Here is an 18,544-nt window from a genome sequence, read left to right as displayed (position 1 = left end):
TCACATGATACATGTGTCCATGATTAGGTGAATCACCTTCTGGACTTTCCTACCTGATACGCCCACAGCTGAGCCCTGTCTGCCTGCAGATGTTACTCAGGAAACGGACGCAGAGCAAGCTTGATGTATACATCCCGAATCATATGTGTATACATTTGGGAGAGCCACAAGGGCATACAATGATGCATACAAGAATGAACGTACAAAAAACATTTGATTTCATTATTCTACGCTGATGAAAAAAAACAATACTAGGACTGTTTAGTGTCTTCCTTTATCTCCTTGGTTCTCTTTGGGTAGAATCTGTATTCAGAGCTGAATTCTGTACACTCTATTCAGAGTCAGTTTACCCCAGTCAAACAACCCCCCAGCAACTGGCCCCTGACGTTTATCTTCCACAGACCAAGTCGCAGGAGGGGTTTCACAGAAGGAGGCCCCTGGGAGCATGCACCCACTGGCTCCTCTCCTGGTTCATAATAGGAGGGAAAGACAGAGTGGCAGGGTTTGCTTAGGAAGTCCTTAACCATGCCATGTCATACTCTCCATGTGACAAACTGCCTGTTGAATAGTGTTAGTGAGAGGGATAGAGAGGGAGAGAGAGAGAGAGAGAGAGAGAGAGAGAGAGAGAGAGAGAGAGAGAGAGAGAGAGAGAGAGAGAGAGAGAGAGAGAGAGAGAGAGAGAGAGAGAGAGAGAGAGAGAGAGAGAGAGAGAGAGAGAGAGAGAGAGAGGGCGAAAGATAAAGAGACATGGGAAGAGAATGAGAAAAAGAGGGAGCAAGAGAAAGAGGGAGCTAGAATGTGAGGAGTAAAAAGAGGGTGTGAGATGGAGAAAGTGAGAAAGAAAGGGAGAAAGTGAAGGAGCAAGAGTGGGAAAACATTAAACATCCGCAAAGCTTCATTGCCTCTCAGCAGCCCTCTGCAATCCCTGGCATGAAAGCGGGGGAGATAAAACAGAAATGTTAAATAGAAAAACATTTGAATGTCCATGCACGCACACACACACACACACACACACACACACACACACACACACACACACACACACACACACACACACACACACACACACACACACACACACACACACACACACACACACACACACACACACACTCACACACACACACACACTTAGACCACCAGCACACCCTTCTCCCCTCCTCATCAAAGTGGGGAGTTATGGAGATGGAAGAAGTTGCAGATGGGGGGCCATTTTGTTTGGTCCTCTGCTTCTAAGGCAAGTTAATGAATTCATCAATTTTGCTGTGTTTATATTTTAATAAACAATAAGGGAAAGCCGCCACAGTTGAATGATGATTTGATTGGTAACTATTGCCTCATAAACAGAGCATCTTCAGTGAGTACAGTTATTTTGTACATTTGAGTCATAAAATAGCATTTAGCTTTCATATTATAACGGCTCCAGAAATTGGAAGAAATTAAAGCAATCATTTTATGTACACCAGAAGGAACAGACATTTACTGTATGCTACAGATTGGTAAAATTTGTGTTTTAATCTATCGGGTATTTTGTTGGAGTCCTGCATTTTTGTCGATGATGTTGGTTACTTACACCACATTGATGTTATTTTCTGGAGCAGTTACGTAAGTCAAAATAACAGGGCAGGAGAAAAATGGCCAACATGTTTAACCTCTTTGCGAACTTGGAGTTCTGAGGTTCAAATTGGTTCTATAATGCTATGGGATGCTGTATAGGCCTTACTATCCTTATAGGTTTGCAGAAGATTGTTTAAGATAATTGACAGACAACACATTGAAGCTAAGCTAATACCAGATAAAAACGAAACAACTGAATTTGTGTATTTAGCCCTTTTTTTATATACTCAAAGCTCTTTACAGGCCGCATTTGAATGGAATCTGATGCTTTGTGCTAATGCTAAACCCTTGAGTGAACAAAAACACATGAAAAAGCAGAAAGCTTGAGCTGAGACGGCAAAGGAATCCTTTCTCGACCATGAAGCAGACACACATTAACATGAAACATTTTCTATAGCACTAACATTTATTGTCCATCTCCATTCTGTAGAGCACACTCTTTACATCTGCATAACACATTGTATCTATAGATTTAACAAGAGGCCTTTTTTCAGCAACATGTCTTCTGTTAGGCACTTTCCGGACCCAACAGCCACAAGAACATTTAAAGCCCCACCCAGAAAGGGTTCAGTATGGTACCTGCTATGAGGCAGCCGTGCTTAACCAGTTAAACATGTAGCCCACAAGGCTTAGTATGCCTTCTCCCCAATTCTAAGCATAGTGGCTAATCAAACCATGGGCGCCAACCCACTAGTTGTTATTGAGAAGCCTAAATTGCACATTAAAACAACATTGCTTGACTCATTGCTGGTTGGCACACAAGCATTACCTTTTCCATGGAGCAAGCTTCACCCCACTGAGACGTAATGGCTGCCTTTGCATTGCGTCACCCATTCAGTTTTACCGCCACATCATCATCACCTCCACACCACAACCTCCCTGCTTCCAGATGCTCTATTGACCATCCCAATCCCCAATTCATTTTATTTTATGGATTATTTTTTGAATACATGAAAGTATGCCATTTGAATGACCATTACATTTTCAGTGCATAGGCACATTGTTAGCCTGGGTTAATCAAATTTCTACTAGTTCAGACTGGATCAGTTTTTTTAACTGTTTTCCTTATATTACACAATTTGTTAAATATTTTCTAATTTAACTTGCTCTAAATTCTATAGGCTACAATTATTTGTATTGACCTTAAAGGCTTTACCTAGCATATAAGGTAAATATATTTTCATTAGGGGAGTGCTGTATGCAGCGTTCAACTATTGTTCTTAAGTATTATTCTTTCTTTCTTTCTATATTATTCTCTACAAACTTTGAGACCTATCGCCTTCCTCGATTTTTCACCTTGAGACTCCATTCCAATTTTAAAATGTTCAGATTAGCTTGGAATCTGATTTTTTTTTATTTTATTTTTTTTATACTTTCTAAGATATTCTACTTTTAAAACACTATTTTTTAGAGCGTAGCCGTCCGCCCATTCTCTGACACTTACTAGGCCTACTTCAGCCTTCGTAACTTGGTCAATTTTGTATCGTTGAACTTCGTTCAAAGGTTTGACTAATCGAAGCACTTGTATCTTCAATGATCTGAATTTCGATTACCTTTATACTTTTTTCATAATCACAGTTTAAGTTCCATATCGGCTTCGTTTTCATTTGGTCTCATTGATTTACGCTGAGTTAAGAGCGTGAGGACATGCAGGCAGTGTTGCCAGATTGGGCAGTTTTTCCCGCTCAATTGGACTATTTTTTAAGATGTTCAGGCAGCGTTGCCCAATTGGGCTTTTTTTCCTGCCCAATTGGAATACTTTTAATCACGTTAGGCTGGAAAAATTAGCATTAGGCGAGTACATACAATTTCGGCTGGTTTTAAAAAAACTGGCGGGATTATTATAATTCTTTCTACAAAAATCAGTCATTACCATACCTTTCATAAAGCATATCGTTTGTGCACCTTTAGCTGCTACTAATACTACTACTACTTCAGCTGCTACTACTACTAGTACCACTACTACTACTTCAGCTACTATTTCAGCTACTACTACTACTTCAGCTAAAACTACTAGGCTACTACTACTACTACTACTACTACCATTATTACTACTACTACTAGTACAGCTAGTACCACTACTATTACTATCTTCCAGCTTACACAGTATTACAGTTTAACTTCTAGTTTTTGTAACAATGTATTTCAGCACTTTGCTTCTCATATGCAATTCAGCATCAGTCAGTTTTCAATTTCAGCTTCCGGGTTGTTTAGCAGTGCACTGCAATACATTTGAACTTTCAGATTTTTCAGCAGTGCAGGGCAATACATTTGACCTTTCAGATTCTTCAATTCAATTCCATTTACATTTCTGCATTTTTAGATATGCTTTGCACTTTTCATTCAGCTGTCACTTTCTGCAGGAAATGCATTTTCTAGTTATGAATTATTATGAAAATACTTTAATATAGTGTGCATACATATGCACACTATATTAAATATATTTATCCATAAGGAATACTATTTTAAGACAAAGAAACATAAACAGACAGCACGTCCATAGGAAAAACATTTTATTGAAAAACATTTTCAGTTCGTAACAGACTGGTGGAATGTGTGTCATTTTCCTCACTTTTCATTTTCTTTTAATTTTTTGAATGTTGAAACCACTTTTTCACGGTCGGCCATCTTATACTGCAAGGGGTCGGGGGAGGGGCTACGGCCACCCGGTTACCATGACGAACAAAAGAAAACTAGGGGTTGACAAACAAACAACGCAATCATAATACTGTGTTACTCACAAACTGGACAAAGTTCAAATCATTAAAAAAAAAAAACGAATTCAATAAATATTTATGGTACACACTTATGGCACAAATATGCAGCAGTCGGTTTGGCAACTTTCCTCTCATTTTTTAAAAACCAAATTACCATGGAAACAGTGCAAAAGGGGAGGGAGTGGGACGACAAAGGCTTTTCAACGAGCGCTAGCTAAAATACATAGCAAAAAATTCAAATTTTATACAAAACATCTTACTTTAAGAGTTTATAAAAAAATGGTTTTATTGGGTTCTGGTCAATATTTACACAAGCTATTTACCAAAAAAGTAGTATGCTCTGTTTTACTGAAGTGTGTTCCATTTTTTCTGCGTTTTTCTTTTTCATTTAATTTCCTAAAAAGGTGAATAAGGCTATTGTAACAACCCAGGATCCATATACAATACAAACATTAATGTATTTACAGATTCTTACCTACAGAAGTACGGTGCAAAATTACTGAGTCAGGTGACCAAGGGTTGACCATACGAGCAAGGCATTTTACATTAGCCTGAGGTACTTCTCCTAGACTCGTAACCGATACTCCTCCAACATGATTTTGTCATTTCATAAATGGCTGAGATATTTCCCGCCCGGTAAATATCGGAGGAGTGCCAGCAGAATATCAACTAGGAAAAGTACCCCAGATTCAAAGAAACTAATAAGATTGTCATTTTCTGCCGCAGTCAGACAGCAACTAAACAGCCATTTCGTTTGTGGTTTGTACTGTATATATATTTGTTCACCTTTTTCTTTAAACATCTGTCCAGGTGTGATACATCTTTATATGTTTTTATTTTTCACAGTTTACCTTTGTACTACGGCACATAGTCAGAAAAGAAATGGTTAAAGTAATACTACAAACAAAAAGAAAGAAAACCCTAACAGCAGGCTCGTGTGACGTTCTTTGCTAGTTTTGTGTCATTTTGTTGTTACATCTTTCAGTGGTTAAGAACACTTTCCATAGGTGTTTGTTTTTTTCCTCAGGACTGATTAAAAAAATAAATAAAAATTGCATATTTGCAGATTTTGTGGCCTCTTAGAGGCACAAACTTCAGACCATACAAGGCTTGGCTTTTCGGTGAAATTTGATGTTTTTTTTGTTTCAAATGGGCAAATGAGAATGTGTATGTCATGACCAGATCTATGCTTGATGGCTTGGCCTTGGTCGAGTCACAAATGTTCCCAGGCCAAAGTCAGCAACAAATATGAATGAACTGAAAATAGCTGACTACCGCTTAAAAAAAAAAAAGGACACACAGTACACACACATATGCACTCGCACGGCACATACACACGCGTGGGTACGCACAGAGAAAAAAACATGGAGGATGGTGGTGGGGGTGTAGGTGGTGCTGAGGAGGATCAAGGGCGTGTGGGTTTGGGAGTCATCCTTTTGGGAGATGCTACAGTGGGTGAGTGTGGGAGACAGGCTACTCCTGACCTTTTGTGCCCCCCCTCCCCCTTGTGAGCTATTTTTGGGTCTGATAACTCTACTCCCTCTTTGGGGAGAATGCCCCCCCGAGGATGCTCTTCCATGTGCCCAGTTCCCAGGAATCTAGTCCCGGCCGACCGACAGAGAGCCAAAGCCCCAGCCGGGATTCAACTTTGAGAAAAATATGGGACTCGTTGGGGCGAGAGATATCGAATAATCAGAAACCTAGCTTGCATAATGTGCACTTATACCATAATATATTAACATTAATTCTTCTGACTTCTTCTCCTACCTTCTGCCTGACAACACATGTGCTCTATGTGTCAATCATAAATAAATTCTGCTTTCCTTGTTTTTTTTCTCTCTCCACCTTTTCATGATTTCAATGTTGTATTTTAAATGTACATCTTTTTTAAAAAAAAAAAAAAAGAAAGAAAAATCAAACAATAATAATAATAAAGTAAATAAAATAAAAAAACTGACAATATGGAAATGCTAATGAAGATTGAGAAACAGTGACAATGTAACTAGATGTCCCTGTGCTTCTTTTTTTAGTTGAACATGAATAGGAGAGCACCGGGCCTGGAGGCACCCTTAATGCCCCCGCACCCCTGGAGGTGCAGACATTACAGTACCTAGAGCTTGTTCAGCCAGCGGCTCCGCAAGCCTCGGCTTGTCCCACTGGCGTTTCCTTCTAGTTCTTCTTCTCTCGATGCTTTAATGGCATTAAGGCAAGGTGGATTACGTATTGCCCTAATGCTTCCCCGAAAGAACAGTTTTCTAAATAGCTCAAGCTAGCCCTCGCACTAATTACGTTTCGCCTCTTAACTGTCGGGAAAACAGAGTCTCTCTTATCTCTATACCTATTCTCTCTCTCTTTTATTCGCTCTACATCTCTCTGTGGACCGATGTCAGGGTGGAGGTACAAAAAAGTTAAAAGTGCTGCTCTATTAGATAATAAGAAAGACCTCCACCCTTCCCAGAAGCGACCTGGTTCCCAGACCTGAGTCCGCAGAAGGATGACGTAGCGCACGGCCTGTCTCCCTGGTGAGACGGCGCAAAATAAAGATCGCCATTCCTCCGCTCCCCTTCCCGCACTATCGATACTCCTGGCACATCGGCCTTAATATTTGGGTAATTTTTTTTTTGTCAATGACACCGACACATACAATATGAGTTCCAATAATACCATACCACTGAAGGAAAAGAAATACTATCTCCACTTTTACTATACCAGGGAATTAAAAGCAGATATGGCCAAAAATAAGAACAGTTAATGTTGACTTTACAAAAAAACAATATTTCCACTCGATGAAAACCTTCAAGTAACATCTGAAACAAAAGCATGTTGTCCGTCAAATGTTAAATGCAGTTGGGAGGGGGGATGGACTGGGAAGGATGATTGTTGTCCATGATAGAACACAATAGAACAGTTCACAATGACAGAAACAGCAGGCGTGTCCTCTGTGTGATGGGTATGAGTGTGTCAATGTGTCTGTTGGGGACGGGGAGCAGGGTGGATGAAAGAGGGCAAAGGGTGACCTCTGCGAGTCGGTCAGGAAAGTTCCAGAGAGGATCGTTCCGATCACTGCTCCCAGCTTTCTACTTCCTTCCGGTTAATCCACAGAGTCTTTCTGGCTTGTAACGGCAATAGGGGTGGACGTGGGAACGTGGGGGAATAGAGGTGCTAGGCGGCCATTTTGTGCCATGAGTTCATGCTCGGCCCCTGTCTTCTCTTTGACCTCTTTCGGTTCCGTCTGTCTCTCTCTGTTTGAGTCTCTTTAATTTAGTTATTCAAGTGGACGTTTCCCTCAGGGTTCAAGGCCCAGACACGCCGAGGAGGCGAGAAGCCTAGGCCTCGTCTTCCATCTCTTCTCCCCCACGTTTACATCCATGCATCCGTAGGTCCAGCTCATCTCAAAATAATACAACAAAAAAGAAAACGCACACATGCGGATGCATCTGTATGTCCGTCTGCTTGGGCATTCCATTCCATTTTGTAGAGCAATCAAGCTCCAGAAAGCAGCTTCCTTCTCCATCCTCCATCCTTCTCCATCCATCCACAGCACCATTTTTCTAATACCAACGTCCAACCCGAGCCATTGCAGAATTTCTCACAATTGGAGGGGGGAGAGGAAAATAAAACAGGCAGCAAAAAGCGAGTCCATAGTGAAAAACAAACGTTGTCAGACAACAGGAGGGGTTGGCGGAGAGATTGAGAGGGCGGGACAGAGCGAGAGAGACAAAGAGAGGGCTTGAGAGGGAGAGAGGACTAGAGTGACAGAGAGAGAGAGAGAGAGAGAGAGAGAGAGAGAGAGAGAGAGAGAGAGAGAGAGAGAGCGAGAAAGAGAGCGTGATCCTTTAACAGGTGTCCTGGCCTGGCCATGGCAGACCACTCCCACTCCCCACTCACCTCCAAACAACAACCACAACGACAAACTAATCCCCCACCCCCTCCCTTCTCCCGTAACCACTCCATAACTCTGCCAGGGAAAGTTTCTCCAAAGGGTGTCTCTTTAACCGCCGTTAAAGCTCAAACTTTGTAGTAAATGTTGGCGGGGCTCTGGGGAGGCATCTCCTGGACGATGTAGACGGGGTGGCCATAGTCCCCGCTCACCTTCTCGTAGTGCGGGCAGAACACGCTGTCGGCAGTCCTGAGCGGGATGATGATGTCGCTGGGCTCCGAGCCGTTGTTGTTGCCGCCGCCCCTCTTTGGCGTGGCCAGCGTGCTGAGCGAGAGCGTGGCCGCGTGCTGCGGTGAGTGCTTGCGATGCCGCCGCCGGTACTTGAGCAGCAGCAGCACCAGCATGATGATGATGATGATGAAGATCACGCCGCCCGAGGCGATGCCGGCGAACAGTGCCAACTCGGAGCCGATCACGCTGGACGTCTTGCTGTCGCCGCTTCCGCCGCCGCTGCTGCCGCCGCCCACGTTCCCGCCGCCGCCCTCCCGAGGAGCCACACCTGAGAGAGAGAGAAAGAGAGAGAGAAAGAGAGAGGTTACCTACTGATGCAAAGACACACACAAAGCCTTCTACAGAGGTTTAAAAGGAGAATCGCCCGGTTCTTTCAACAGCCTTATAATCCTATACACCCACAGCATTTTGGGGGTTTTGCAAAAACTTGCAGATACCATGCTTTGCTTGGAACACACACACAGAAACCAACTGAACACCTATGTTCGGCAGTCCGAAGGAGCGAGAGAGAGAGAGAGAGAGAGAGAGAGAGAGAGAGAGAGAGAGAGAGAGAGAGAGAGAGAGAGAGAGAGAGAGAGAGAGAGAGAGAGAGAGATTTGATACAAGGGGGCCCTGCTTCCACCACTAGGCTTTTACATAAAGGTCACATTCGATTGGTTGCTATTCAAATTCAGCTGGTCGTGGCTGCAACCTTGAAACTAGGTCAGAGCACAGCCTGATACAAGATACAGATAGCGGCCTGGGTGGTGGTAGTGGGTAGTTGGAGGGGGGGGGGGGGTTGAGTTGAAGAAACAACTTAAATTAATTGCAAAAAAAACACAGCTTGCTTCCTTTTCTAACAAACAGTTGGTGGCGTCGGATGAAAAAGTAGAGACGGAGAGACAGAGAAATCCGATATCATCGCGAGGCATGAATTATGAAACCCAAGCTGTGCTCTGACTCCCAGCGATGGCCTTCCTGGTGCTCATCCAACACCCAAGGGCAGCCCTGTCTCTCTCTCTCTCTATCTCTCTCTGTCTCTCCCCCAGGACATGAGCTCCTTCTCTGGGTACGACCACTCTGTCTCCCTGTCCTGTCCCGACCTCTCTCCTCTCCCTGCAACCTCCACTCCCTCCCCCTCTGAACCCCACCCAACCCGCCCACAGGGGACGATAAAAGTGCTGAGTGAGGCGAGGATAGGAGAGGAGGGAGGGAGGGAGGGAGGGAGGGAGGGAGGGAGGGAGGGAGGGAGGGAGGGAGGGAGGGAGGGAAGGTACGATGGAGTATGGCAGCGAGCCCAAAACAGGGACCCGTCCTTTGTTTTACAAGAGGATTAAGCTGCCTCAGACTCTCTGACGAAACACTCAGACGTCCCCGTATGCTGCCACCTCCCTGAGCTGGGAGGCAGGGTGGGGAGGAGGAGGGGAGGAGATGGAGAAGGTAGCAGGGTGGTAGTGGTGGTGGTGGATGCGGAGGAGAGCTATGCCAGCATGGAGGTTTACCTCTGAGTGCTGGCAGCCCGTCGTGGGACGATGTCAGAAGGGTTTAGGGTGAGACGGGGAGGGGGGGAAGACATGGCTGTTGAAGCCATGCCCTTTCAGAATCAGGACAGGGCGTCCGCTATATAGGACAGCTTGTTTTTCTCTGGATGTGGATGTTGTTGTTGTTTTTTTTTAGAACTGTGCCCTTCCTAAGAAGACAGTTTGCAGCGGAAATTGTAGGTCTTATTTCTGCTCTGACAGGGTTTATTTGTAAGTCCTCTACAGCAGAGCTGATAAGGGCGAGCGGGTGTGGGAGTGGGAGGGGGAGAGAGAGAGAGAGAAAGAGAGGGAGAGAGAGGGGGAGGAAGAGAGAGAGAGCAGGAGAGAGAAAGACAGAGAGAATAGAAATGGGAGGAGACTCTATCTCTCTCAGTCCACCACAGCTTCTACAGATCCCTATCAGTTTTATGTGCCATGGTCAGCTAATGAATCTCTGACCCCTCCCACACACACACACAAACACACACAGACACAGACACACACACACACACACACACACACACACACACACACACACACACACACACACACACACACACACACACACACACACACACACACACACATACACACGTTTTACTTCATGGACACTCTCCCATTGCTATCCTCTTGGTACTGCTATCTGTCTGTCGGCCCAAATGCCACATTGGGTGGATAAATCCAACATTCAATTAAAGGCCTGGCAGCGATGGGCCATAAAGTGGAGTGGTCTCTTACCTGACTTCTCCAGCACTTCGTTATTTGGTCTGTGGGGTTCATTGATGTCGGGGTTCTTCGGGGGGTACGGGCAGCCTGGTTGGGGTGCCTTTGGGCGAGAGAGTATCTGAGGGTTCTGCAAGACAAACAGTAAACACGCAGGTTAAGGACTGTATTGATTTAGAACGCACTCTGAGACATTCTGTTTAATAAAGAAAACAACTTCATTTTATGTAAGTCAACACAAGTTAAGTGAGGACTCAAATTATCGCAGCCCTCCGCTTCCCCCTTGAGAGTAGTAAAACTGAAATCTAATAAACAAAATGTTGACTCATGCTAGAAGCAGACTCATTCTTCCACACTGTTCTTGGTCTGCGGCTAACACTGGACTGCTCACCGCTTTCTTGTTGATTTTATGTTTGGGTCACAGCCCTTTAGGCTAAAGAACTATGAACTAATACTTTTTGGTTTGAGTTCAAAATATGTTCTTTGATTTTTGTCACATTTCCTCTGTCCTTGAACAGACCCGGGCTGATTAATGCCCTGACCTTCAGAGCATTCGGCATCACTGAGCGTGTGCGACGACCTCTGGAAATGGTGGTGTCGAGTGGCAGACGACCTCATGATTTATGAATAATCATGGCCATTAATTAAGGACAAGGGCTGGATGCTGTTTCCTCACAGAAAGTAAGTGGTTTCTATTCCACTTTGGATGTGCAGCAGATACGAAGAAAAACATCTGGAGAATCCATCGATGTGTACAAATATATGTGTGCCTGCGTTTACTTGTATGACTATGTCAGCCACAGGCGTATATATTTAAACACAAACTCACTTGTGTGGAAGAACGGGCCACCACGTGCGTGTTGTGACGCATCCCTTCATGGTGTATGTGTGTGTGGTGAATGCGTGCGTGCATGCGTTTGCTTCTGCATGTGGTGTTCATCTATCGTAAGCTTGCATGCGCAGATGGCCTGGCTCAGAAGGCTTGTGTGTGTGTGTATGTGTGTGATTGTTTGTATGTGTGTGTTGGGAATGCAAGTGTTTGCTTCGATGCGCTAGCCTTCCGCTAGATTTGATCTGTTGGCCCCTGTCCGCCCCAGGTGTCATGGAGATGATGGGCGCTTTTAGGAGCGTAAACCCTCCTCTCATGGCCTTATTAGGACTTGCTCCTCTCCAGCTCCTCATCCCCCGTTGACACAAAGGAGGAGGTGCCCGCTACAGAGCTACAGAGATTAGCCTGGAAGAACATAATAACTAAACAACTGGACCAAAGTACTCACGTTGCCCCACTTTCATGACTATCTTCATAGACTTGGTCTTGCACACTCCCCCCTCCTGGTTATCGATGCCGTCCATGGTGGTGTTGGACGTAGCTGTGGGTAGGAGCAGAACAACGGGTTAGCCACTAACCACTAGTTGGTGGACATTAGCAGTTAGCATGTTAGCGGGTCCCAAGGGAAAATGTGAGTACATGAGACACGGTACACCTGTCCTTCATCTTAAGTCACTCGACATCAGCAGAGTGTATTTCACATCTACAAAAGCTAATTAGCTTGAGTAATTATGTACTGTAATATCCCTAACTGGGCTGATGGGACCCGGTGGACTGGGCAGTTAAGAATAAAGGAGGTGGACAGAGAGAGAGAGAGAAACAGAGAAAGAGAGACAGAGAGAGAGAGAGAGAGAGAGAGAGAGAGAGAGAGAGAGAGAGAGAGAGAGAGAGAGAGAGAGAGAGAGAGAGAGAGAGAGAGAGAGAGAGAGAGAGAGAGAGAGAGCGAGCGAGAGAGAGAGAGAGAGAGAGAGAGAGAGAGAGAGAGAGAGAGAGAATATTGGTCCATGTGTCGGCGTCCATTTTGGCAGACCACTGGTAATTCTACGGAGGCTTATCTCACATTAGCGCTAATGACACTCCAGACGGTTATTAAAGAACACACTCTTGGATTTTAAAGGCCATGAAACATTCATGTGGACAAACACCCAAGGACAAGAAGAAGGGGAGGGAGAAAATGAACTAAAAAGATAAATAAAACCAGAGAAGAAAAAAAGAGCGAGACATGAGGACACTTTCCTCCTGAAACAGCAGCTTGAAGAGGAGGTTACCAGAAGGTGGTAATAAACATTTCAGCAGGTCTTTAATATAAAAAAACTTTAAAGGACCTAAGTAAGCAGTTAAATAAGCATTGGAGAGGGTGGTCGTGTGGAGCTAAACGCTATGTTTAAGGTGGCAGATGTTAGTTGAGGAAGACCCTCATAAGTCTCAAGGACACTACAACCAAACATTTTATAATTTTTTTACTATTCAGGCAAAACCGTTATCTAATCTAAAGTGCCATACGGTTGAATCACACATAGGTTGTTAAAGAGATAGGGATAGCAATCCCGCTCAAGGATGCTTATAGTTCAAACAGAGAGCATGTTTAAACCTATTATTCCCAAAACTCGGCTTTAGAATAGTACTTTGCAGCTCAGAACAGGACTAGCTAACCGCAGACGGACATTTTGAAAAGCTGAGTGGGAACCATGCTTTCTCCCTGGTTACGCCTGCCTCGTTCATCCCTTTACTGCCCCTGCTGGCGGCGGCTTCAACTGCAGGCGCTAGACGCCACGGTCTATAGACAAGGAGTGAATGGAGTCAGCAGTAGCGGTTGACGTGGGGGGGGGGGCAGGAGTAGTGCATGTGTGTGAGAGAGGGAGTGTGTGTGTGTGTGTGTGTGTGTGTGGGGGGGGGGGGGGGGCTGTGGTCTATCAGGTCAGTAACACAGAGGCTAACGAGTTGCCAGAGCTTAGCGGCTTGGCTTGCCGCCAATGTGCAGTGGCCCACATTCACTGGGAGACTGGCCCTCCAATATCCCCCCTGCATTCCCCCCACCTTCCCAGACCCCTCACCCATCCCACCTCCCCCCTCCTCCCTTCCCCTCCCAGTGCCCGACCCCCTCCCCCTGCTCTCAGTGTCTACCTTACCCCCTCATCCATTTGCAAAGAGAGGCAGGCGCTATGCTTCCTTCACCCCACGAGTGCCTTCCCAACCGACCACCCCCCGTCTCCCCCCCCGACCCCCATCCACTCTCTCCAAACCCTCACCCATCATTCCCCCCCACCCCCCCAACTCCTGCCCGCCCCCCAGAAAGATTTTCATCAACTCCTTGCCAAATCCCAAAGGAAGGCAAAATAAAACGACTAATTTAATAAATAAATAAAGTAAAGCAGTGAGTTGCTCCGGGGCTGCCTCCGTCTAATAATAAAACCGACCAGGCTGAGAAGTAAACAAAGACAACAAAAATATATTCTCAAAGTCCCATCAGTCCCTCTCTCCTCTCTGCCTTTCTCTCTTCTAGTACAACTTCTTAACGTTTCCTTTAATTTCTACAAGTCTGTCTGAACAGTCTTGACACAAGGAGCATGTGCCTGAGCCCCGTGCATTCAAACACACACACACACACACACACACACACACACACACACACACACACACACACACACACACACACACACACACACACACACACACACACACACACACACACACACACACACACACACACACATACACACCTCTATTCTACTGACCTATGGCTTTCTAGTGTGGGACTGAAGGCATATTACAGACAAATCACATTAAAGGCTTGTTGTTTTGTGTTTGTGCGTGTGTGTGTGTGTGTGTGTCTATGTGCTATTAAACCTGTTCGCTACACAGGCAGGAATTCCCCAATCCTGCGCCATAGCGAGATGATTGGTTGTCTTATGTGCTGCTGGTTGCTATGTGTGACGATCATTATAACTATTAAACAACCTGTGTTTGCGTTGGACACTGGATATAAGAGGGTGTGTGTGTCTGTGTTTGTGTGTTTGGCAACAGAAGCATTAGGGCGTAGAATGTTTGAGTTCCAAAGTCTGAACTGGTGAACTGAACAGAAGGTATGTGTCAGTCAACCCTCTCTCCGTCTCTCTCTGTCACTCTTCCATCCCTTGTTCCGTTTGACCAATAAAACCAATGAACACATGAACACCATCCAAACTACCTCATCAATTTGGTTGAAACCACCCCAACAAAGTGCAAAAACGACTTGTAGAGAGTTGGCTGAGGTGTTTAAATGAAACCAAATATATATATATATAATATATATCGTAAGTAATTAGATCTGCAGACACAAACACACAGTTAGGCAAAGGCAAATCTGTCATCCTGCCAAGCTTGCATTCGAACAGAATGTAATAGTTGACTCAGGCTGACTGTCTAGGCTAGGCTATGCTAGGCTGCCAAACCCAATGGCTAGAGAGGGCTAGGCATGCTTAGGCTAAAGCTAACCAGTAGCGGCTCATCCCTCATTCTGGGGGGAAGGGTGCAAGGGTCTAACATGGCTCACGAGCCCCTCACAAATGGGCTTAGCATCCAACTACTGCTAGCTCTATAGCCACTACAGCCCCCAGATAAGACATACAGGGAGGGGGGGGGGGGAGAGAGAGCTAGAGAGAGCGTTCAAGAGAGAGAGAGAGAGAGATGAACATTCTGACATAAAGGGAGAAAACATGGTTTGAGATTAATCCAGCAGTCCCAGAGGGAGAGGGAGCGAGAGAGCAACAGATCAAAGGAGAGAGAAAGGGCGAGAGAGCGAAAGGAGAGAGAGAGAGAGAGAGAGAGAGAGAGAGAGAGAGAGAGAGAGAGAGAGAGAGAGAGAGAGCAGGGTAGTAGAGTATCTTATTTATGGCTGCGTTAAAGTTGGTAACTGTTGTTCCAATAAAAAAATTATTTGTGGTGCTTGGGATCTATTATTCTCTACATGTCCACACTGTGTTGTAACTGGATGGTCTCACATCAGCCTGAGGAGTACTGTGAAGTGGAAATGATCTTATGGCCGCGTCAACACACACCTAGCAAACACACACTAACAATTTGTTTAGGCAGGAGTATTTAAAAGGATTCCCTCATTCACAAACCTTTTGGCACCTTGTGTGCGTGTGTGTGTGTGTGTGTGTGTGTGTGTGTGTGTGTGTGTGTGTGTGTGTGTGTGTGTGTGTGTGTGTGTGTGTGTGTGTGTGTGTGTGTGTGTGTGTGTGTGTGTGTGTGTGTGTGTGTGTGTGTGTGTGTGTGTGTGTGTGTGTGTGCGTGAGACACTCTGCTCTTCAGACCGATCACCGGTGTAAGACATCAAGGCCTCTTCTTCTCTCAAACAAACATTACTTTTCTCCCTCAAACACACACACTTGGCTCTATATGCATCACAAAGTCATTTCCCACTATCACCTTCCCTCAAACCCCCCCTCCCCCAACCCCCCACCCCTGCCCCCATCTACTCCACTTAAATTATACAACTGTTATCTAATTAAGACCTCCCTCCCTCCAAAGCACACACACACACACACACACACAGACACACACACACACACACACACACACACACACACACACACACACACACACACACACACACACACACACACACACACACACACACACACACACACACACCTCCCTTCGACCAATCTGGTGAGAGCAGAGCGAGGCAGACGCTCAGACCAACACAAGGACTGCAGGCTCTAAACTCAATTTCCTCCCTCAGCTACTAATACACAATGATCAATGATCAACCGCAGACTACATTCAACTTCCACCCCCTCCTCCCCCTCCCTCCCCCTCCCTCCTTTTCGACCTCCTCCTCCATCCTCCTCCCTCCTCCTCCTCCCCCTCCCTCCTCCTCCTCTCCAGGACGGCGAGACAGAGACGGAGGATAGAGATGTACAGAAACACCATGACAGAGCGACCGTCATCGGGCGCACTGGCAGGGCCTGTTATGAAAAGAGCCGTTGCCATGGTGCCGGTGGTGGAGCGCTGGCCAGGGCACGTCAGCGGACCCCACGTCTTAATCACCTCCGACAAGGGGGACCCCCGTGACCCCCTCCCCCCTCCCCTCCCCAACGCCCCCTCTCTGGTGCAGACTCTGGTGAAGCTGGGATATAGCCTCAAATACCCAAACACCTGGTAATCACTAGCCTTGAAACACCCACACACACACACACACACACACACACACAAACACACAGTCGCTCTATTAACACACACACATGCACACACACAGATAGCGCCACACACCAGCATAGACGTCCATGGTCTGTCTCTACTTAATTTGGCTGAATGAAGCTAATGTGCGCATATCAAACATCTTCATGTCCTTAAGAAATAATTGGCTCCCAGCTTTTGCAGTGGTTTGTTCCTTTGAGCATAACTTGACAAACGCACCATGACACGCTCGCACAGAAAGCCCCAAAGAACAACAATGAATTATAGCAGCACAGCGGCACTTTCATCGTTGAGTTTAATCTTTAAAAGCACACATCTGAAAGCACAGTGGTGGTTAGAGATCTTTTTTTATTATTGTTTTATTTGAACTTCTCAAATTCATGACATTAAGAAACTGGAGGGGGCCTGGGCTCTCTTTGGAGAAAATAATGATTCAGATTGTAATGGAATTTCCCTGACCATGTCTCATTGTTACTTCAAATCCAATTCTTTATGTACTTCTGATCCTGTTACCTCTTTCCCTCTCCATCATTCTCTCCATAGTGCCCTCTTTCTCTATCCCTTGCCTCAATATTCTTATCTCTCTTTAGCTCTCTTACTCCCTGTTCTGTGCATCTGTCTCTCCCTTATGCCTCTCTCTCTCTCTCTCTCTATCCCTCTCTCTCTCTCTCTCTCTCTCTGGCTTTCTCTCTCGCTCTCTCTCTCTCACTCTCTCCTCATCCTCCCCCCGCGCCCCCCTCCAAGCCTTCATCTTTAGGTCTCTTACTCTTGCTCATTATGCTCTCCCCCTTTCTCTCTGTGTTCTCTCGTTCCCTATTTAGATCGCTTTCGCTCTACTGCACTCTGTCTCTCTCCCTCTCCCCTGTGACTCTCACTCTATTGCACCCTCTATGTGTGCATGTGTGTGTCTCTCTCTTCCTGTGGGTCTCTCTCTCTCTCGCCCAATCCTCTCTCTCTCTCTCTTTCAGCCCTGTGTGTGTGTGTGTGTGTGTGTGTGTGTGTGTGTGTGTGTGTGTGTGTGTGTGTGTGTGTGTGTGTGTGTGTGTGTGTGTGTGTGTGTGTGTGTGTGTGTGTGTGTGTGTGTGTGTGCGTGTGTGTGTTTCACTCTCCCAGCCTGTGTCTACGTCTCTCGGCCTCTCCCTCTCTCTCTCTCTCTCTCTCTCTCTCTCTCTCTCTCTCTCTCTCTCTCTCTCTCTCTCTCTCTCTCTCTCTCTCTCTCTCTCTCTCTCTCTCTCTCTTCGGATCATGTAAACTTTCAGCTCACTAGGTTCCCTGCTGCAGGCCATGCTGCCTCCAACAATAACATCAACTGGAGCAGGGTGAAGCTGCTACCACTGAAAAGGTCTGCGCACGTGCGTGTGGGCACTCAGACGTACATGCCCACACATTGGTACGCACACATGCAAAAGCCACCAGATGTGGTCAGGCAAATATTCAAATATAAAACACACACACTGAAACATGTAGCTATAGCCATCGCCATGCAAATTATCTAGGGACCAGCAGGGACACTGCATGAAAGGAAAAAAAGCAGATCAGAGTTTCATTCTACGACGAGAACCAAAAATGGATTCCAACGGGGCTCCATCGTCAGTCTACTCCCCACAGTTGGGAGGAGATAGTCAAATCATTAGTTTGAATTCAGGCCTGAGGGAGGGAGGGTGTGAGGGAGGGTTTGGTACATGCCCCCTGTCTCATCTAAATTCTTGCCTTGGCACAACACTTAACATAAGGCAGCACTAATCCAATTGGTTGAGATAGGGATCCGTTCCATTGATGTGTGGCCTCCACCATTATAAGTGGA

General features: G+C 45.7%; 1 protein-coding gene across 1 annotated transcript in view; it reads right to left on the bottom strand.

The window, feature by feature from the left end:
* Nucleotides 1–4,118: 4,118 nt before the first annotated feature.
* The window catches only part of efnb2a (ephrin-B2a), a 30,922-nt gene continuing 16,496 nt past the window's right edge, over nt 4,119–18,544 (bottom strand). The window contains 4 exon segments of the mRNA XM_056579721.1: nt 4,119–8,773; nt 10,743–10,815; nt 10,817–10,857; nt 12,005–12,097. Of these exon segments, the coding sequence (XP_056435696.1) occupies nt 8,343–8,773; nt 10,743–10,815; nt 10,817–10,857; nt 12,005–12,097 (638 nt within the window). The 3' untranslated portion in view covers nt 4,119–8,342.

This window comes from Gadus chalcogrammus, chromosome 20 (assembly GCF_026213295.1).
Source record: "Gadus chalcogrammus isolate NIFS_2021 chromosome 20, NIFS_Gcha_1.0, whole genome shotgun sequence".
Taxonomy (NCBI): Eukaryota; Metazoa; Chordata; class Actinopteri; order Gadiformes; family Gadidae; genus Gadus; species Gadus chalcogrammus.
The sequence above is the reverse complement of the archived record's forward strand: the minus strand, read 5'-3'. Positions and strand labels throughout refer to the sequence as shown.